General features: G+C 41.5%; 1 protein-coding gene across 3 annotated transcripts in view; it reads right to left on the reverse strand.

Moving 5' to 3' along the window:
* Positions 1-23,461, reverse strand: part of EVA1A (eva-1 homolog A, regulator of programmed cell death) — a 210,206-nt gene that overhangs the window by 106,654 nt on the left and 80,091 nt on the right. For all 3 annotated transcript variants that reach the window (XM_085574461.1, XM_085574459.1, XM_021529805.4), the window contains one exon: positions 10,775-10,927. In XM_085574461.1, coding sequence (XP_085430587.1) covers positions 10,775-10,927 — 153 coding nt within the window. The remainder of the gene's footprint in view (positions 1-10,774; positions 10,928-23,461) is intronic.

Raw genomic sequence — 23,461 nt, forward strand, 5'->3', positions numbered from 1 at the left:
AGTACATCTGAGAGGTGGCTGAGTGATAGATGAGACTACAGCACCTTCATAAATCACAGTCACCACCATGACAGTCAGAGCTCTAGAAGGGACAACATGGTATTTTCTTTTATCCCTGTGTCTCTGGCTTATAAAAACAGTGAATTCACTCTTGTTAGATGTAATGAACTGTACATAGATAATTTAACTTCCAATTGTAAATAAGTCCTTGGGGAGCTCATTGAAGTGAGAGCTCCAATTATATTAGTACCTCTTCAGAAGGTGATTCCAAGTCAGAAATCTTCACCTCCAGGTGCCCATCCTCAGAGCTCAGGCAAGAAAATGGAGGGGATTTATCCATATATCATCCATTTATTCCACCAAAAAGATGCAGGGAAGGCAAGCCCAGAAATGTGGTGCAGCAGAGTTGGGCTGTGGTCCCCTTCAGCTGGCCAAATTAATTTTTTCCAGGTCTTCAGAAGTGGGAGACTAGACATGGCACTTACTTGTTCCAGATGTCATGCTTATTCAGGGCAACATGACAGTTGGACTTGATGATCTTAAGGTCTTTTCCAACCTTAGTGATTTTATATTCTACAATCTCCTTTCTTCTGCTGCTTGTTTGCTTGCTAAATGGAAATTCCAAATGTTTTATGAGATACCACCCTGGCACCAGTAACAAACAAGTGACTCCATGTGTCAGAGACGTGGGAAGGACACTCACAATGCTAACACCATATCACTAAGTCTGAGGTAAGTACTGCTAAGCAGAGCCAGGCCCCTGCTGAGAACCTCTTAAAGCCCACAAAGCTCAAATCCCATGATGCAGCAATAAAAACTGCTATAAGACCTCATAGATGATAGAGAGCCCTCCTGGAGAGGTTGGGCCAGAGTTACCCTTGGCTTTCATTAGTCTTGTATTGCTTCGGTACACTGCCAGAGAGCACATATGAATCCTGGCTATGGTGAAACTTCCACATGTGAAAGCGTTTAAAAGTATCCTCTGTGCTTTTCAAATATGGCATTTTCAGCTAAAGTTGGGGCTGTGGGGGAGTGGGATCAGCTCACTTTATTCTCTTTACCTCTGGCCCCAATTTCTAGAAGTTGCACGTCCCTCCAGCCTTGCTGCTGGTGGAAGGTGAATTCCCTTTCCCAGAATCACTTCACAAATGCAGACCACTGGCTAGCTGGATTTCACAACCATTAGTCTTAAGTCCTCAGTGGGTAATTCACCTTACCAGTAATTCACCTTACCTAGTCCATCAGCCCAGCCTCTGTCAGGATAAAAACTCAAACCAGGGCAGCAGAGCCATGATGGAGGATTTTACTAGCTGCAGCTTGCAGACCGAGTTGGCTTTAAAATGAGAATTGGTCTCACTGATGTAATGTCCATATCATCAAGCTCACCACAATGAATGGATTTTAGTCAGTCTAAGGCTGCTTCCCAACATGACTATTTCTTTATTACCTCTTCCTGGTGAAAAAAAAAAAAAAAAAAAAAAAGAAAAAGAAAAAGAAATGGAGCCAATGCCCATTAATCATAGCCTTAATTTTGGTTACTCAGTGTTACTTGTTTTTCTCCAGTAAGGGTGACACATCCAAATCTGAAATCTGAGCCATGCGTTGCTGCTTTTGATTGCAAAACCTATCTAGGTTTGAAAGAATATTTCCAAACTCTTTAAGTTTTGTATTTTGGTAACTCTTAGATGCTCTGTTGGAGATTGGAGCCTCTTCCAAGGCAGCAGCCATCACAGATGAATCCACAATCTGTGGATGGATCCACAGATTTAAACCCCAAGTGTTGAGAAGGGTGACTAATCCAACAGTGAGGTTGGGCATATTGCAGATGTTCAAGAACATCTGTTCATCTGTTTATCTGCTCATGATCAGACTCACCTGGCACAGCCATGCTGAGCCTGCAAAGGTGGGTTCCTGCACAGATGAGACAGGCTGTCCAGAGCAAGCAGGACCACACACAGCTGGTCGGTGAATATGGTAGCATGCTGTGAAGCTGCCAGGCAGGAGTTTCCCACAGGTTGTCCATATATCTGGAGAGGCAGCAGGATGTGGAGCTCAACCCAATATTAACATGCATGCACTTTAAAAAGAAACAAAACTGGAGCCTGAGAAAGAACTGCACCCACTCATAAGAGGACGAGTAAGACTCTCTGAGTCTGTGAATTTTCAAGAAAATGGGGCACTCATTCTACTTTTTTCAGCCAAGAAAATATAAGACCTTGAGGTGTCAAAAGGACCAAATGGTTGGCCAAAATTAAAGATTTCAGAAATGGGATCACTGCCTAAAATACTATTTCCAGCAGTACATACAAAGTAAGTGTTTAGGAAGTGGAACAGGACTGGTGGTATCTGATCAACAGACAAATTCTGTGGGATACTTTGGCTCTGTGTCAAGGCATCAGCAGCAGACCCAAATCTCGAAATTAAACCATCAGCAGAACCCTAGCTTTTCTTGATGTCTTCTGAGGAGCAGGTGAAAGGATCAACTTAAGTTTTCCCTTAAGGGAAGTAATTGACAAACAACTGACATCTTGAGGAGGACAGTTGTCCCAAGCAGAGGACAGGATTTTTCTCTAAAACAGGCAGCCTGATTTCCTGCTCAAGAGCAAAAGAGGAAAGGTTATTTGCTGGGAGCTATGAATGCGAGAGGAAAGAATGTAAGATGGAAGGAGTCAATTAATTAAGAGGAGAGAAATTTAGTTCCTGCAAAGAAAGGTGACAGATGTCTGAATCAGTGCTGTGGTTATCCGCTTGTCTGCCAAAAGAGAAAGCAAATTTCAATGGAATGGCAGAAAGGACACAAACAGGAAGTAACTCCAACCTTTCAGGTGAGGCAACTGCCTAAATTCCTTCATGTTTTACCTAGGAGTGATTGCCTCAATCTGGAAAAAAAAACCTCTATCATAAGCAGGAGGGAAGGAAGCTCTCCTGGTTTTGGGCAGTTTCTCATATATTTTAAAGATGTTCCATTAGCTGTGGTTGATACAAATGTCAACTCCTTCACACAGGGGCAGCTGTTAGAGGTGGCTAAGCCTTCAGCCAAAATTAGCCATCCAGCAGCCTGTGAAGGATGTCTTCACAGAACAGCAATGAGTCAGTCTGCACTCTGTGCAGTACATCAAACCCCAGGCATTCTCAACTAAGCCCGTGCCCATTAAGTTTGATGTTCTCTTTAAAAGCCAGCGCAGAAGACTGTTAATAAAGATGGATTTTGTACACTTCCTCTCTCATTTAGCAGCCTGGGGAAGTAATTTCTTTAGTGTAAAGTTGTCACACAGTTTCAGTTGAGGGCAATTTAAATACACTGGATTTCTCTTCCCTGCTGTGGCTGCAAGTCTCAATAGAGGACAAAAGAAGTGAGTTGGGTCTAGATCCACTAGACAAGAGAGAGAAAACCAAACTACAAATATTTAAGTATCCTTAAGACCAACCAATGTGAAGTTCAGCCAATAGAAACCAAAGACTGCCCTTAAACAAAAAAGGTACAGAAGCAGAAGTGTATTTGCTTACACAGAAGAAGCTCAGGAGCAGGAACCCAAAACAATTAAAATGTGAAGTGCCCTGCTGGTATTTGTAAAATGATAAATGGTCATCATCATATTACACATAGCAGCAGAGAATTTCATGTTGATACATCTGTATATAGAACATATGTCTTGCACAATGTCACTGAACTGGCTAGAAAGGAAATCTATATCCAAACATTAGAAGGATGGGCAGAGAAAGCCAGTTTTACATTAAAAAAGTATGTTTTACAGAAAGAGAGAGAAAAAATAGTCACTACATAGTTCATAAAACTTTGGAAACTTCAGCAGGAGGCCAGAAAAGAGAAAATTATCTTAAAAGAAACCAACCACATTTAGAGACTGCAACTGAAGGATCAATTACAGATTTGATTACAGATTTAATTACAGATCCTGTAGTCACATTTAGAAACACTTGGTTTATTAATGTGAATTTAAATCATCTTATCACCCTTATATCTGGAACCAGAACTCACATAAAAAATACAAGCCTCCAGTTTTGCAGGGACTGACTCAGAGTTTGCAAAGTTGATCAAATTAATAACATTTCTCGGGTTTGGGGGCTGAAGTGATAATCCAAGGACAGCTTCAAACATGGCTCCAAGAAGTCTCAGAGAATAAAGAAGATATGGTGTGGCAACGACAGTTAAATTTTATTGTTTAATTTGGAGCAGAGTGGATTGTGGGCTGTAAGGCATTCAAGAAAAGAAGCAAGAAAGGTAACAGCTTTAGCATCGCTCAGAAGATATCAGAAGATAGGGACAGTGCTTTCCATCAATCTGCTTCTCTGTGAAGTCCTTGAGTTCATTTCTCCTTCCTATTCATTAAAGCCCGAAAAAAGTCTTTTACTGATCATGGGGATACTCAACTAGTGCCTAGACCTAGTCTGAAGCAAGGTCTGAACTGCACAAGCTGCAGGACTGGCCCACTTCTAAAGAGATTACCCAGCTGACACAGCCTACAAGTCACTTCTTGCCCTTAGTCCCTAAAATAAAGCCTGGCGTGCCTGCAAACTCCCAGGTTTCACATTACCTTTCTTTCTCAGGCTCTCATTGTGGCAATTGTGCAATATTCTTGAGTGACACCTGAATTAGTTTAAGAGGAATTTTATCAGTTTTGAACAAGTTACACTGGTTTTCATTCAAATCAACTCCATGGAAACCAACTGAGATGCTACACATTAAAATCTCTTAAACTTTGCCCTTTTATTGTTAGGATTGTATTTTTGGGTTGCTTTTAACCTATAGTTGGGCAATAAGCAACTTTGGGCAATAAAAAAAGTTGGGCAATCAGCCACTAATGAAGTTTATATTACTGATACAAATACTCACTTTACTTCCTCAAATATCATACCAATAGCATCACAGAGCCTGCTAGTGCTATTTAAATTACTAGTTTCAGAATTTTTAATTACATTCACTGTATGGGGTCATACTGCACTGTAAACAGCATTTCGAAACCAACTTGGACCTTGGTTTAGAGAAAGATCTTGTCCAGACTCACATGTGAATGGACTTCTAAATTATTTTTTTAAATAGCTATTGTGTGCATATAAAAACAATTTCATATAAATCATTTTTTATGGCTCTATGGAATCCAACAATAGTTGGAGTTTTCTAGAAACAGCTGTAAAGTAATTTTAATTACCTCCTGCTGTTTTGAGACAAAAAGTGAAACACATAAAGTATCTAAAACTGAAGAACAACTTTCTGAAAGCAGGCTTTGTCCCACTTTAACTCAGCATTCTAAATGGGAACTGCATTTCAATTTAAATTTAATAAGGTATGATATGTGAATTAAACAGCAACTGATACTTACTTAGCCTTCAGATTTAGATACTTATAGATTTTATTACATACAAACAGATTGGCCTCTAATAAAAACATGTTCTTAATCATGAGCTATACACATAATAAAGTAGTTTCTGCCCTGAATATAAATGAAGCATACATAGAGGCACAGCTATAGGATGGGTGCTTTGGAAGCCTGGTGTGCTCTGTAGAGAGGAATGACAGGGTCTGACCCCCCCCAGCTGCTGCCCATCCCACAGACCCAGCACTGCAGCTGCTTTAAAGGCCAGACAGGGAAACCAGGATGAAGCATGAGAGTCTTTCAGCCACTTCGATCTGCTGAAGGTCAGCTGTGCTACATGGCATTGTCTGACCAGCACAGATTTCTGTGGATATCCCATCCCTTCCTGCAGTCCCAGCCATCCTCTGCTTCCCCCAGCAGTGCCAGGGGTTACTACTCCTTATTGTCCAGCTCCACACTTTTATTTTTAAGCATTTAAGACTAAGGTTAGAGCACAGCCACCACCTTGTCCTGATGGAAACAGGATGGAAAATGGTCATAGAAGGTGAAGCAGAAGAGAGCCAGAAATGCACAGCTGGAGGGGCACAGTTTCTTAAAGCCAGCTCTTCTGCTGGCAGGAACATGTGCCCTGGAATAAAATAGATTTTTTACTGCACGTAATTCATATTCATTCACATACTAGATCTGGTCACAGATAAACAAACTGGAAGGGTCCATTATTTATATGGTGTAATAAATATTTATATGAGGACTCTGCTTCAAGTCTTAAGTACATCTGCATTAAGAGGCGGAAATCAAAACAAACTGGGTTGGATCACCTTCTGTCACTGCATTAGAATGAAAAATGCCAGGGGATGAGCACCTAAAGCACGGGCTCATTTGCTGAACTCCTTCCTCTGCTCCTCCATTATAAGATCCCATGAGTCAGAGAGTGCCACTGACCATCTGAGCTTCCTCGGGATTTTGTAAACACATTCATTTTTCTCTTTTACAGGGGCACAGGAGACAACTTGTATGTTAAGTGACAAGGACATTTCAGTCTCAGCAGAGTCTCAGCTTAATCCACACCCCAGGAGCAAGGCTGAGGAGCCAGAGTTCCCACGATCCTGCACTGACTCCAAAACCAAGCCCAGATTCCTTCTACCCGGGATGAGCACTTAAATTTCTTTGGGCTTTTTGTATATGTGATGGAGAAAGACAGGGTCCTTGAGAAGGAGTCCTGGATCCTGTGTTAGAAGTCAGCTGAGCATGTCCATCTCACTCTCTGTGGTTCGGGGGGGAGATACTGTAAAAATGAATAATGTGACCGAGTCAGATGTCCTGAATATAAGCAAAGATGTGTTGCTTCACTAAGCAACAAAAAGGTTAATCCTTTTATATCCAAGATCTTCCTCCTCAGCCTCCTAACCAGATCACTACTTTGCACTCAGATACGTGTAGAGAAAGGCCATTTTTAAAATTACTGCTCTCAGAATAAACAAGCCACTTGGAGATGCAGGCAGAGGCAGCTGTAAACAGCAGGAAAAGGGGGCAAAGGGCTCACTTGGCTGAGGGATATTAATGGTTCATTGCTTGTAAATAGCCCTTTCCCCTGAGACCTCGCCATGCTCTGTGTATGCTCACTGCACATGCTGGCAGCAAAGTGGAGGCTTTATTAAGAGAGCTACAAACAAGGTCAAATTCTTTTAGGAGCTTTTCAGAGTTCCCAAGGCATTCAAGGAGGGCTCCAGCTGTTTGCAGGGGTTTCCCATTATGGTCAGAGACACAAGTTTCAGCATGTTTCCAGTTAAAAGAGGATCCTGACAGATTTTCACTTTAACATGACAGCAATAGGATGGAGCTCTCTACCATAACTTTCTCTTCGCAGATGCTAAGCACATTCACATAGACATTATACAAAGAGAGAGTATGTGTCTGGCATGGCATGGCATAGCATGGCATGGCATGGCATGGCATGGCATGGCATGGCATGGCATGGCATGGCATGGCATGGCATGGCATGGCATGTGAAGGGCAACTTGGGGATGTTTCATCACCCAAAAGCAGCACAACAATAGCTGGGTTAAAAGGACAGCAACACCAGGATACTTCAGAAACCAGCCGAGCACCTAGTGTAGAATCCAGGAAATTCACTGTTAGTGGACTTCATCTCCTCAACACTTCTACAGAAGTACAAGGTCATGTTTTTCAAGGCAGAAACAACACAAATTGAATTAATTTACCTTACATATGCAATGCTGTTTAAAGACTATCTCTTTAAAAACAGTTTAATGACCATCTCTCCTGCCCATCTCAGACCTCAGCTCTTTAAAAGCCTCACCTGTAGAAGCTGTGTATTTCTAAATTCAATCTAAATGTGCATTTTGTCCACAGAAAGAAAAATGGAACCAAATTTTCTGAACTGTTTTTCATTAGGAGAGGAAGAAAATATAATCTTCACCGCTTTGGGGGCAAGTATGATTTCTTCACTCATCAAGTAGCTCAGGCTGCATGGATATAAATAATCACTGCAAACTTGTGCAGGGTCTATTTCCCAGCAAAATGCCCTTTGCCAAGGCTCAGACTTGACATAAATCATCAGTCCCATGAAACTCAAACAGAATAAATCTCCCATGTACAGAACATAGCTGGGTTCTGCCTTACAGGAACTGGATGTTGCTGCAAAGTCTGACTCATACGGTCATGTTTGTAAGATCAGCTTGTTGTGAATGTCTGGGATCAAAGGCTGCCACGGAACAGCCCTCCCCACATTGCAGGGCTGTGGAAACGTGCAGGGAAATGTTCTCCAGCTAGCAGAAGCTTTGATTTATAAATTGTGATGTTTCCACCTGCTCCTGAAGGAACAGAGCTGCCTGCTGGGCTAGGCAGGCCTGTGAGAAGAGCAGTTCTGAAGCAGGCTGGGGGACCCTGAGTGCTGCTCCCACAGTCACTCCTGGCAGCTGGGAGCACAACCTGCTCTTGTCACTGCTGTAACTGGAGACAGGAATGGGAGGTTTGCAGGGTGCCATGGGGAAAGCACAGTGTGAGGGTGCTTTTTGCTGATTTGGGTTGGATCCTACACCAGTTTCTCCTGTGAGGCCAAGAGAAGTGCAAACTGCAGCCAGAGCTGACCTTCCCATTGCTGCAGCACCAGAGCTCTGCCCCACTGGGGCAGCTCACACAGGCAGATGAAGGGAAGGCTGTGATAAGCAGAGGCTGCCTCATGCCAAGGGGATCCATGAGCTGTAGCTGAAGAAACCTGAACAACCACTCCCAAACATGACAGGGATTTAAGGGCTGGAGACAGTAAATTGGCAATGACGACCTGCTCACCCCCAATTTTCTTTTAGTTAAGCTCACCCCCGTCCCCAGGAGTCGCTCAGGATTTCAGCATGCAAGGAAACATCAACAGCCAGAACCTGTCCTTCACCCTGCACACACAGTGCCCAAATGGCAGGGAAAGCCTGGGGAAGTCACTGCTCCATGGCGAGTTCCTCACACCTCCTCCCCAGCCCTGCAGGGCATGCAGCCAGCAGACATCCCAGACACCCTTCCCACCCTCCCTTTGCTCCTATGGATGGGACATACCGACTCCCACAGCACCCCAGGAGCACCAGACTGACTTAAGATACTTGAGATCCCAGCAATTCCAAACACGTCGATATTTGCTCCTGTCCAACAACTCTGTCATTTTTAGCATATGTTCACAGCTTAAAACCTTAAGCTGGTTTTTAGTGTAAAGTTTCCTCAGCATTCCCACCCCTGATTTGGCATTACACTATCTTGGACTGAGCCTGCTCATGCAAGTAGTTTCATTTAGGAGCTGACACTTGAGGAAAGCCTTGCCTCATCCCAGCAGCAGACTGTGTCCTGCACTCTAGGATCTGACACCTCATTTCCTTGGGCAAACATCCCAATTTGTAGAGCTCACAAGGCCAGTTTGAGAACAGCAGGGCATACAGGTGCTGGAGATCCTATGGCACACGCAGCCCTGATGTCAGACCCCACTGCTTGTTCTCCCTGTTTGTGCCTCTTGTCCTATTTTCTGGTTCCACATACCCTGCTCTCAGCCAGTACAAGTTTCATGATTTTGCAGCTGGGAAAAGAAGAATAAAACTTTACCCTTTGTGGCTTCACACAGAGTTTTGCTTCATGCTGACATTGAAGAGCAGGTCCCTGAGCTGGTGCCTTGTCACTGGCAAGTGCCTGTTCCTGCCCTCTCAGCAAGGTGGGGTGCTCAGGTCTGCTCCAGAAACCCATCCTGATTCACTGACTTGGCAAGTTCTCACCCAGCAGCACAACCACCACAGCAACCAGTGCACAGACTCAGCCCATCCCAAACACCACACCAAAGAGCTCCAGGCAAACCCACCATACACATCTGTTTTGGTTTCTGCTGCCTGGCAACTGGGGGACTACAGGAGCACATCCAGGAGCACTGGTCACCTCAGGAGACCCTGCACAACTCAGCTGTGCTACAATGCTCAGATTTGCACAGCTACACAAGCAAGACACTCACCACACTGCACAAATAACCTGACTGGCCTCATTCCACCTGTGGGTTTCTACTGACACCCATCATCCCAGTATCATATTGCCAAGCACTCAACATGCTTCCATTTGAATTGCATTTAAATCCTTAAGGGCACTGGATCAGCAGCTGTGAAGCCAAAGATCCTCAGATACAGCTGAACAGATCCCAGCATGGGCAATAGCACCAGATCAAGGTTCCTTGTGCAGTCTCCTCTGAAGCTTTTCCCTCTCTGGAGGCAATTCCTTTGGGAAACCTGTTAATTCCCTCTCAGCTCTGCAGAGAAGAATTATGACAAATGCTGAGCACAGGACTTTGTACTGTGACTGTTGCTGTCTCTGCCCACAATCTAAAATAGTCAAAAGTCATTTCACATTAGCTCAAGTTCCAGTGAATGTTTTTCAATTATTTATCTTCAACTCATGACTGTAAGAGACCCTGATAGTCTGAGAGTAAAGAAGATACTTGAAGGTACTGTAAGCCAACCATAACATGATGAAACTTAACAACTTGCTTTTTGAACTTGCTTTAACTTCAGTAAAAGTTTAAATGCAATGTCAAGACTTCAGTGGCTGCAGATGGTACATGACATCCCCAGATAATATGTTCCTCCATAATACAGGCAGAGGCTCAGTGGATGAACCACCACAAAGACAGAAAATTGAACAAGAAATTCAAGCACCTTCAGTCATATAATCAGATGAATCTGTGAAAAGCCTGTGGCCTGGGAACTCAGCTAGGTCGTACAGCTGCACCTCAGTTTGGTGCTCACTGTTGGTTGACAAGGTACCACACATCAGGAGCACCACCATGGCAGGTTGCATCTCCCAGTCCTGCTTTTTTGACCAGGGTCTGTGCCAGCTCTGCTGTGGTGACAGTAAATTAAATCATCCTGCCCACATCAGCGTGATCAAGCCATTCCCCTGCTTACCAATCATGGGCATCCCTAGGTTTTGGTATGGGCACTCCAGGCTGCCTCCTTGTGTCCTCCCAAAGATAGCAGAGTAAATGGCTATCACCATGCTCTTCTTACAGCTCAGCCTCAGCTTGTCATCTTCACAGGCTACTTTACTCTTGTATTCATCTGGAAGCAAACAAACACTTAATTACTCAGCTGATCCAGAGGTGGGCCCAGGGGTGCACCTCAGCTCCCAGCACAACCCCAACCTTAGCACAACCCCAGCCTTAGCACTGCGTTTGCTACAGGAGCACTGATCTCTCCCATTACACATTCCCTCTGTGGCATTATCAACACATTTAAAAATGCATTTTAATCCAGCACGTCAGTTCTGTTAAATAGCCTGTAATTTCATTTTGCAGACAGATAAGTGAGGAGGCATGGCATTTGAGTGTTTTCTACATGCCAATATGGAAAGGGAAGGTAAAAGCCCATCTTTAGGAACCTATCTCATCCACAAAGCAGCTCTTTGTGTGCCAGGAATTTATTCTATATCACAGCAACTCAAATGCAAACATAATCATGTTCCATGGCTTTTTTTTCACAGCAGTTCTTCCATGGCAGATCCAATAGAAGTTGTACTAAATTTAATAATTATGGAAGCTGTTCCTGCCTGTTGCGAACACAGATATGCAGAAGCTTGTCCCCAAATCCTTCTTGAAATGGGCACTCTTGCTCTTGTAAAGCTGGTACACACAGAACAATCACTCAGCTTACTTCTCTCAAGGAGACTGGATGGTCATTTCATAACAAATCACATGTCATTCCCTTGTCTTTACCATTATTATTTGGATTATGGGAACCTCTAGAGGTCCCAACCTAGAACAGGCCCTTCCCATGTGTGCCTGCCAACATACCACAGAAAACAAATACTGTTTTGAAAATGTGAGTTTTTACAGCAAGACATTTGCACATCTGAAAGAAAGAGACTAAGAAAATGGAATTGGCATAAAGAGACTAAAAAAACTGAAGTGGCTTGTCTATGGACATCCAGGCAACAGCCAGGAATATAACCTCAACTTCCCTGGCCTCAATAGAGTGACTTTCCACTTCCTTATGTTATTTGCCATTTGAAATGTAGCCACAACAGCATCCAAATTGCTAAATGGGAAGGGTTTGTGCCTATGGTAAAATCCCAAGCATGATCAGTCATTTCCTCTTGAATGCCTCTACTTGTACCAGGTCAAAGTGGTGCTATAGAGCACATGAGCATCATCCAGTGCCTGGGGATGCTCCTGGCCCTGTGTCACTTACTGGCATAGACATGATAGTCCTTCCCTTACACAGTTCTCTGTGTATAATATCACATACACACATATATATCTATATACATCTCTATATCTATGTATATGTAAATATATATATATATATATATATATATATATATATACACATCTCTATATCTATGTATATGTAAATATATATATATGAGAATATATACAAAGTCCATATGCATAAAACTACTCAGCAACTGAGAACACTAGATAATAATTCACTTATAAGTTAATACTTATCTTTAGACCATGGCATTCAGCACTTAATGTGACATTTTTTACTGTATTGTAACTCCTTATTAGAGATTGAGGGTGATCTTTCCAAGCTGAATCATAGAAGAATTTAGGTTGGAGGACTTTTCAGGAGGTTATCTGGTTTAATCTATGTTCAAAGAGGGGCTAATTTCTACCTTAGATTAGATTTTTTCAGAAGAAACTGCATTGAGGAAACATGTATTATACCAGAACAGGGGCATGCTGATTCAAAAGAAACATCTGAGAACAAAATGACTTTTCATGCTCAACTTGAAAATTCCTACTTGAAGCCAAAAAAATAGCCTCCTCAAAATAGCCAATTACCTGGTGATGAGAGCATCAGCTGGAATGTGAAAACCCTGTTCTGAGCTTTCAGTCCAGCTGAGAAGTTTAACCTTGGACCCTATTCCAGTACATCATTTTCCTTCACACTTTGAAGCCTTATTACAAAATCTCTGAACATTTTTAGTTTTTATCCTGCTGCAGAGACGCTTTCAAACCTCTAAAATATTTAGTGAATGTGAAAACACTTTCTGATAGACTTCTCTAGATGAAGACACAATTAAGGCTTCACACTTTGATGAGAGAATCTGTGCAAAGAGCAGACATCCCCCAGCAGCAACTACAGGAATAAACCCACAACTACTTAGTGTATGAAACAGTGGCTGGAATCAGAAATAGAAGTTCTTTGCACCTTCAGAGTAAACAAAGAAAGATCATATACCTGTGAAGACTCAATAGTGGACATGATAGTGTCAGGTTAATTGTTGGACTTGGTGATTTTAGAGGGCTTTTCTAATCCAAATAGTTTATTATTCTATGTCCATTTTATCTATGTAGGTATTTAATCCACAATCACTACGAAAGCATCTGAAAGATACACTGAACACACCAAGGGTTTCATATTCACCTATAATTGTCTCCCACTGGAATTTTGTTTCTTCTATGAGGGAAATTAAATCAAAGCTTTAACTTTTCTACAGAGTAGAAAACTTAACAGAGTATAACAAAACTTTATCCACTTAACAGAATTTATTTTTTCCTTAGGGAAAAACACAGATTCAAGCTAAAAGCACAAAGACACAAACTCTCCAATAAGATAAGTTATACATAATTTATGTTAAACCACTGCCATAGAAAAGAATACTTGTGTCTGGCTGAAGTGGTTGAAAAATTAAATAGGTGATTAAGTTTAGAAAAATAAGAATTTTGAAGTTTGTAAGGAGAGGGTCCACTGTGAATGTCTCATTTTTTACAGGCACTAACTCAATTTCCTCTTTCAATTTGGTTATTATTAGCTACATCTCCCAATTAACAAGTATAACTGCTTAACCACACATCCTGTGGTCTCATTTAAGGTTATTAGAATATTTATTAAATTCTGCTGACCATTCAAAGTCAGGGCTTGTCATTTGGAAACTTGCCTGGGATTTAAAAACAGAGAATATTGCATTGAGCACAGTAAACATTGGGATGGACAGACATCCACACCTTTACTGAAGATCAGTCCAGCAGCCATGAGACAATCAACAGCAACTTGCTCCAGTTCCTAAAGGGGCTACAAGAGAGCTGGAGAGGGACTTTTCACAAGGACATGTAGAGAAAGGACAAGGGGGAATGGCCCTAAGCTGGAGGAAGGCAGGTTTATGTTGGATTTTAGGAAAAAAATTATTTACTATGAAGGTTGAGAAGCTGTGCCTGCCCCATCCCTGGACATGCTCAAGGCCAGGCTGGATAGGGCTGTGAGCAACCTGAGATAGCAGATGTCCTGGACCATAGCAGGTGAGTTGGAATGAGATGGTCTTTAAAGTCTTTTCCAACTCAAACTGTTCTGATACCATGATTCAATGAACAACAAAACACTGCCTCTCACCCTCATAGCTGCCCTGGGAAGTCGTGTTCAGGACTTATAGGGAAAGCTGCCTGATGGAAAGCTCAGGAAATCAGGCTGGGGAGGTGAACCCAAGTGCAGAGTCCTTGGGAACAAGGGGAGCTCATGGGTGATGTGCTCCTGACACACTGCCATGTGAAGTAAGAGGGTTGTGCCACATAAAACAAGTGTCACCTCACAGTCACTGAATTCTGCCCCAGGAAACACCTCCTGGAGCTGCCAGTTCCCAGGGCTCTGGCTGAGTCCACACTGGCTAGGGTTGCAGTTGCCTGGGCAGGCACAGAGAGAAGACACTGCTTTGTTAAAAGAAAGAGAAAAAAGAAAGCATGAAATGCACAGTAGTACTTCAGTCTCCCAAAAGGTTCCCTTGAGCTTGACCACTGGAAAACAGGGAGCCTCAGTGTTGCTGGGCAACCTGATAGAAATCTGCATAAACAAACAGATAGGAAGCGATGCAATGGAGGACACAAGTCCCTGAAAGTATTTTGTACTTCATAGCATTGTCATCTCCATTTTAGCCAGAATGAACCCAAGTCAGATACTCATGGCTCCCAGGCACTGGATGACAGTAAGAATTGATATTAAAAAAATACAGAGCTAAGCATCATCCATATATTTACTGGTACTTCCCATGATAGCCTTACATAAATATTGAAAAGAAGAGAGGCAGCATAAGTGACATAAGAGAGCTGGGACAGGGAACAAAAATGCATTTTTCTCTCTCACTCTCCCAAGCAGAACTGGCCTCCTACAGATCACTCACAATCTGGTCCTAAGCCTCCTCTAACTGTTACAGTCTGGATATAATTCAGGCCAAACACAAACATTTGTATTAGTGGGTTTCATGTTTCACCCTGAAAAATTAAACATGCTTAAATGGCCTCGGAAAGGTGGCAGTGATATTCAGCAAATGGCTTACTCCACTCTAATCCCCCATGCAGTCATTTGTAGGGCAACAGAGATTTACCATGATTAAGATATTTGCTAAGGATAATATCCCTTTTATTACTGCCTGGTTTCAGAGACACTGGCTTAAATATAACTCGGTAGAGAGAACCCAAGGAGGGAACAGCTGCATGCTTTTCTAGACACGTTTTTAAAGGTCATTATATGACACAATTGTAACTTAGCTCAGACAATTACAGGAAAACAATTATAAATGTTTCTAATAGAAAAATAGTCCCTCTCAAACAGTAAAGTCAATAAGAAGACCTTTAGTAATTATTGGATGTGTACAATAATATTAACCTGTATGACCATTAGCAATTACATTTATCCAGTATCTTAAGAATGTTTTCACTTATGGCTCACAAGAGTTTTCTGAATTATCATGATTTGGAAGCTCAAAACTAAATGTCAATTGCCTTAATCTCCATGAGACCGTAGACATAAAAGCTCCTAAAGATATTTTGCTTCTAACAAAATTATGAAATGTATCAATGCCAGAGGTTCACCTTGCCTAAAATTATATTTTTGAACAGAAGTTGAGGACAAAATTATGAAATTTGCTAATCGAAGTATTCAACTTGACTTAATCAGTGCATAATAGCTGACCCTACTTCCCAGATCAAAGAGCTGGAAATACATGTAAAGAGAAACCTGTTTTCTTAAAAAAATCCTAAAGGATTTAAATTTTAGAATTGAGGATCTGAGCAAAGAAACTGAATTTCAAGGAAACGGAGATGATTTTCCCCAATTCTTTATCAGGTCAGGATTGTTTCCCATAGAAAACTTCCTTATACAGATTATAACTGTCAAATTAACATGATTGCACCCAAGACGTCACTTCAGAACCAAACTGGATACCATCTCAGCCAGGAATTTCTCTTTAACCCTATGTTTTTCTCGCTCACTTTCATCCCAACTTTGTTATATGGTCCTCTTCATGCTACCAAAGAACATTTTTTGCCTTGAAACTCATAACTTTTCATTATATCCACCCGTTCGACCATCACCTAATTCCCTGTAGCTGACAAATAGCTATATTTAACTACTGGATGGTGGTTTGTGCTGGTCTGTGAGAAAGAGCATAGGGAGAACTCTCTTTCAGCCACTCTCTCCTTGAGTAAAGGTGGGCACACCTCCAATGCTTCATGTTGCTCTTCCCTCCTCCAGCTTCTACTGCAGCTGTCAGGCATGGATTGATTGTAAAGTGGAGCAGCTGAGGCACAAATGGAATACACAACCTCTTAGCAACCAATTAAAATTCAACAGACTTTTATTATGGACACTGGAAACCATCCCCGAATAATAAAGATGGTGATAACACATATGGTGAGATTTTGGAGATTTCAGCACATCTATGCAGAATACTTACATTGCAAAACCACCACAGCAATTTTTGTGTCAGCCTAAAGAGAGAAGCCAAAGTAAGGGTTAACCACAGAAATCTGAACTTTTTACTGTGGATCTAGTGACTCCAAACCATAACTCACTGAGTCACTGAGGAGAGAAAGCGCTTCTGGAGAATGTCTGGGCCAATCCCCATGTTCAGACCAGAGTCAGCTAGAGCAGCAGGTGGCTGAGGGCCATATCCATTCAAGCTTTTAACATCTGCAAGAATTGAGACTTCACAACTTCCTTAGGCAAGTTGTTCCAGCAATCCTGTTAGTCATGTCAGAGATGCGTATAGTAAGAACCTGTTTCCATTTCTTCTCTGGGAACTGAGAAAATGAGTTTCCAAGACAGGAAACCTATTAAATACTATGACAGACATCTCTAAGCAGCATCCTTGAATAAGAGTGCTGTGCACAGGACTGCCTGTGAAGAGCTCATCTTGGAGATATCAATCCAGTACCCTTCCTAGTAACTTGTGACCCCTGTTTTTATATTTTCTTTTTCTCCACAATCAGCTAATTTCCAGGAACTTCTGTAAAATATAGAGAATACTTTTAGGGTTAAGTAGAACTAAGTCCATTCCAAAATCAAAATAAGGGAGTGGATCTCAAAGCAGTGAGAGCAAAGGTGCCAAGGTGCCTTGGACAGCATTCACTGATACTACACCCTGCAGAGAAGAAGATGATTGTATTAAAGAGTATTTTCCAGTCAATGCAGCTCTTCAAAGCTTTTCCCCATGCTTCTATTCCTACGTTATATATTTACTTTTTTTTAATTTGAAGAAAACATGTATTATTCCAGTATTTTATCCTCTTTTGCGCTTTGAAAGTTATAAGCAGGTTGTGGTCTTCAAGACCCTGAATGTAAACCATAGATTCATAGATTCCTAAAATGCTTTGGCTTCGCTGGGACCTTAAAGATCATCCCATTCCAACTCCCTGTCACGGGCAGGGACACCTCCCACTATCCCAAGATGCCCACAGCCCCATCCAACCTGGCCTTGAACACTTCCAGTACTGGGGCAGCCACAGATTCTCTGGGCAACCTGTGCCAGTGTCTCGACACACTCAGTGTGAAAGATTTCCTCCTAATATCCAGTCTGAGTCTACACTTCTTTAAAGAGTAGATTTAGATTAGCTACATGGTTTAAAGCCAGTCCCCCTCATCCTATCGGGGACAAGCCAACAAAGATCAGAAGTGTCTCCCAATGACAAAAGCCTATTATTTAGACCAGTTCATGCTACTGTGGCTCCTTTCTTTTCTGTTTTCTTCTAATTTTCCTTATGACATGCACTTCATATCCCAAGTTCCAGAGCTTCCTCCTATTCCATGTGATCCTGCTACTAATGAGAACTTTCTGTTCATATCAGGATTTGAATTAATCCATATCAATCCAGTCAGCATTCCCTCGGGCAGGGTTGGGTGGAGAAAACCTTTCCAGGACAAAAAAGGTCTCCAAAGTCCTTGAGTACAGCCCCTGCTATCACTCCGTCACATGCATTTTACTGTGGGCTACCTGGTGACCCCCTCATTTCAAAGGAATCTAAAAAGGATTTATCTTTAATTTGGAGCATTAAAAAAAAAGTCAGTGTCACAAACTCATACATTTGCATGGAAATATTTTTTAACATTATTTCAGTTCAATTTTCCCTTGAGAAAATTTTTGTGAAGATGGTCTCATTTAATTTTTAAGAACTGAAGTTTGCCAGCCTCAGCAACCTGGCACTTCTACAGGAGATAATCTGAAACTCTGAAAGATACAATTTGGATGACAGTCCAGAATTATATTAAGCAGGCAGCCTGCCAACTTCAAAAGTACCCTGAAAACTCAAGAGTGCCAAGTTTTGGAGGTCTGAAACCCTTTCAACAAGTAAGAAGATTGTTCTTTGCAAAAGACCTTGTCAGATTCCTTTAAAATTACACTCCTGATGCACCTATTCAATTTGCAGTGTTTAAAAGGCACCTCTCCCCACTGTCACTTTCATCAGTCTGAAATAGTTGTCCTTTTCTATTCTGTTGTGAAAAGGCTGGCAGTGTTTCAAATTAACTGCTACATTTAATTTCCAAAGTAGAGTTCAGATGCACCTAGTTGCACTTTCCTGTTGGACAAAGAGAGGTATATGGTTATCTAAGGAGAAAAATAAAGGAAAATTTCAAAAAATGTGCACTAGACTATGAGATAGGAGTTAAAAATAACATCTGGGACTATAGGACAAATTTAATTCTCTTCCCATTTCTTCCATTACTGAAACTGGGCGATTTTCTGAAGCAGCTATGGCTTACTGGTGCTCTGCTGCCTAAGCCTCTGCCTCACCATTTGTTAGTCCTGCTTCCAAAGACCTGCTGGCTAAAGTTCAGAGAAATTTGACAGAAATGTCGAGATGAAAAATGTAGTGAAGTCCCTGTACATTTTTTAAGAACTGGTAGCCAATTTCAGAAAAGAGCCAAACCAATGCCAAAGCTGATTGTAATCATTGCACTGTCCCACCAGTCAAGCAGCATGGATTTATGACCTGTAAACCAGCCAACTAATAAACTGTAAACTGTAAACTTGGCCAGCCATCATGGACTTAAATTGGGACTAGCTACACTATAGGAGGCAACATGGGAAGCACAGCCAAAATTCTGTACTCCAGTCAAAAGATGAGAGAGATGCATTGAGGAAAAGCAGCTTAAAGATGTATAAGGAAAAAGACTTAATTAGCACCACTGCTCACAGCAGTTTGGTTCTGCTCTTCCAGTGGTTGCATAAATCTGGAGTAATGCTGCTAAATTTATTAGTAAAATAGCTGAAAGGAGAACTTAGTCTTATATCATTAAAACAGTCTTCTCCAGACATTAAAATAATTGTGATAATAATTCTGACACAGGAACATTAAAAGGATACTTGATTGATATTTTTACACGTAACCCACTTGGTTATCATGGGTATACAATATGGGAAAATGAGGTCTACTAGATTAAAAGCTAGATGACAACTGTCCTAAATAATTAAATACACATTATTCCCTCAATGGCTTTGCCTAAGAGGAAAAAAAAAATGTAGTTGGGAGAAATCTAGCAATCAAATTTCCAAAATTCATCATGGATGCTTTAGAAATCCCAGTTCACAGAGACATTAATAGGTGACAACCTTCAGTGCCTTTGAAGTAGTCAGAAAAATCTGTGCAAGTTAAAAGAACTTGATACACCATTAGTATGATAAAACACTGAAAATATCAGGAGATACCTGTTTTAAAAAATGTGTAGTTAATTTGCAAACCAAGTGTAGGACAGATATTGAAAAAATAATGAGGAAATGCACAGTAATGGAAAGAGTTTATTACCATGACAATACCCCAGAGGATATTTACTCTTCTCTGCCTTGTTTCTTCTGCCTTTCGTTTTCCTTTTTTTTTTTTTTCTAAAAGATATTTATTTGAGGAGAACAATAATAAGTCCATATATAGGACCTCCTGCAGAAGTGCTATATAAATTTACTTATCTGTTCTGTGAATCCTACACTCACAGTTTAATCTGTGGAGTAATACAACAGATCCAAACTTCCACAGAAGTTAACCTCTGCAGCATCTCAGTTTGCTTTTAAGAATATGGCTTCTGCGACACACTTTTCACCTCAATTCTTCACCAGTACACCAGAAAACCTTGAAATCTGTTGTTCAGAGCTTGCAAACCTCTACCATAGTAAAACTGTTGGGATCTAGACTTATGTGCTCCATTTTTCACAACCTGCTTTCCCTGTGTTCTGGTTAATTGCTCCAAGGATCTCCTGGATCTTCTGAGAAGACTCCCTGATCACTTTGCCCCTGCCAGCAGCCAAAGCCACTTATGACACCTGCAGGACCAGCCACCACACAGCCCTCAGCACAGAAAGTCACCACCAGTGACTGCCCAAGGATGGGCTGGATCTCCTCAAAGGAGGAACGTGGGCAGCTCCTCCTGGCACTGCTGCTGGCTCACCCATCCCAGCACTGAAAGTCTAACTCTTCCTTTTCCTTCACTTAAAATCCATGGTTTAAAAAGGGTATTGCTATCCATGGTTTGTTGGGGGCTTTTTCCTGACACACAGAACACTTAAATGACAATGGACGAAGAGGATCTGTAGAAATCACAGCTCTAGCATTTATACAATTTTGGCAGATTTCAGAATTTCTTTTTTAGTGGTTCAGTGGATACTGGGGACTTGACCCAGCAAAGGGAATCCTTATGTTTACATAGTAGGAAACACCATGGTTTTCATTGTCTCCTTATTATGTCAATCAGGGCTGACTGATTATGTTTGAAAGAAAAATGGGATTTTTTTAACTCTCCAAGGTCCAGCAGCAGTTTCATTCTCTGCAGGAGCAGGAAATTGTGATTATAATAAAAATACTGTAATATAATTACATTAGTGATAATATCATATTTCCATTTATTATATTAGTTAATATAGTGTATTAATATTGCAATCATATTTATAATTAAACAGACAACAATCTCTGCATTTGCTGACACTGGAATCACATATTCCTGTTAATCCTCCTCCTGGCAGTCGAGTGATTAATGTGCTACAGAGATAGGGCTATTTGACAGCTCCTGAAAATCTCTGTGCATCAACAGCTTAAAACAATATTAATCATTAGCATTAGCATTTCTCTGCCCCATTTGTGGGCTGATAGATCTGTCCTCTGTTATTTACAACATTCCTTTATTTACACCTTTTCATCACCACAGCGGTTGCTGCCTGAGGTTTTATTGCCCTTATAAATTTCCACTCCCTGGATCACCTTAACAGTTTTGAATTAATACAGATAAGCAAGAGAGGGCTGGTGAATGCAGGAGGCAAAGGGCTCATTCTGCTGCCTCAGTGTTGATGTGCCCATTCAACATCCCCAACTCCACCACGCTGCTTTGGGAAGCCTGGCCCACCAAAAAGCAATGCAGCAAACAATACAGTGAACTTCTCTTGCCACCAATAAACCTGTCTGATGAAGGAGATTAATGCTTTTCTGAAAGGGTTGATGACCACTGAATTACCAGTCTATCCCAGCACTAAAATCAATCACCAGCATTAAAGGGACCAGGAATACATTTAGGTCCTTCTTTGCTCGCATCTTAAACTTCCACAAAACCTCTGTACTTTCTATAGCCCTCTGCTCTTGCTCACAGCATTTTATAAATTCTGTCTAGGGAATGCAAGCCTTAAGGATGTGTGATGAGATGTGGCTTTTCAGGATGTGTTCAGTGAATTTAACAGAAAAGATTCAATCTTCAGCCAAGCAAAGCCAACAGCAAAGCCCACACAAGATTCAATACTGAAGGAATGGGTTGTAAGAAAATTAAATGTTGAACAAGAGGCACTCACTGCAAGCCTAGGTGGTCCTTCCAAAATGTTATTTCTATACTTTTCAGCCAATTTATCTGAAATCTGAGGAGCTGACCTGACCATTTCAGCAAAAGACATGAAATCACAACATGGAGCAGGATTCTTCACCGTTCTTTGATAGCTGGAATAGCTCTGGCAACACTAATGGCATTCTGGCATTTTGCCCTGGCAAAAAAATTGCAAATCTTCACCATAAGGCAGACATTCCTGGGACACACAATGGCAGTGCTGTCATTGTATGATAGAGAGCATAAATTTGAAGATGACACTTTTATCAGAAGGTGATCTAAAAGGGATTAATTTCTAATTGTTTTTTAAATTCATTTGCTTTCTAGTCAAAGCTGCCTAGGGCTGTTAAAAAAAAATAAAGTTATCTGAGTAAGATTTTGGTAAGGACTTTAGGTCATTCCCATGTTTGAAAAACAGTCATTGACTTTTCACAAGAATAAACTGCACTTGTTATATTTTTATCTTACATTTTATCAAATCTATGGTGAAGTGAATGAAAGCCTGTTGTCCTCAAAACCTGTGTCCAGTCAATTCTCAGCCCAAAGGTACTTCAATAAATCCAAACTACAGGTTCAAATCCAGGACAAAGTGACCTCCCCCATCCCCTTTCCTTCTCCTACTGCCTTGCAAACTTTTGGCACTTCACCCTTTGCCAGCCAACCTTTCCTTCCCAGATACATTTCTCAGAGCCTTGATGCTCCTTTCCCAAATAAGTTTTCATATTGTTACAGAGGGATTTGAGCTGAAATTGGAGCCTAGGTCACAATCCAGGCTTTCTGAAACTTCAAAGTCTTCAGGCTTACATTTGTGAATAGAAGGTAGAGCAGCAAAGTTTGGATTTACACTTTGTTACATCACTGGGATGATTAGTACAGAGGAGCTTCATATTCACCATCCTTCAATTGTCACATCCAGCTGCCTCACTCAGCATTTTAAAATGAAATAAAAATTTAAAAAAATATATTATCCCTCCCAGAGTCCTTGAAGTCATAAGTTAAAGTAGCAACTGCCCAAGAGGAAAGTGGGAAAATATCACTGTAGCATTTTCTGGGAAGCTGCAGCTTTAGGCTCTTCAGAGCTGAGAAGGAATCAGTTCATCCAGCAGAGCAATGGCAAAGGAGGACACAGAAGAAAGGCACTATGTGGGGGTCTCATGGAGTAAGTCAAATAAATAAGGTAGGAGCTATCTCTTTTCTCAACAGCACTGCCTGAGATGGCCACTCAGACAACACATCTTATCCTAAGTATTCCTTCTGCAGGGCAGGGCAAACACTTATGTCTCCATTTTGTTCAGGAGCATTGACACTTTTGAAACAACAAATCCAGAAAAAAAACAAACAACCAAAAAGCCACAACTGGCAAAGAGCTGCCGTGCAGGGGCAGATGAATCTCTGCTGGTGCAATAGGCCAGAGCAGAGACCCAACCAAATAAAATCAGCTGCAGTGGTATTGCTGGGATGCAGAGAGCTGAAGGTGTTTCCTCAGCATGACTTGGGCAGCCTCACAGGTCCTGTTCCCAGCCAGGATTA

This window comes from Lonchura striata, chromosome 3 (assembly GCF_050655825.1).
Source record: "Lonchura striata isolate lonStrDom1 chromosome 3, ASM5065582v1, whole genome shotgun sequence".
In the NCBI taxonomy this organism is placed as follows: Eukaryota; Metazoa; Chordata; class Aves; order Passeriformes; family Estrildidae; genus Lonchura; species Lonchura striata.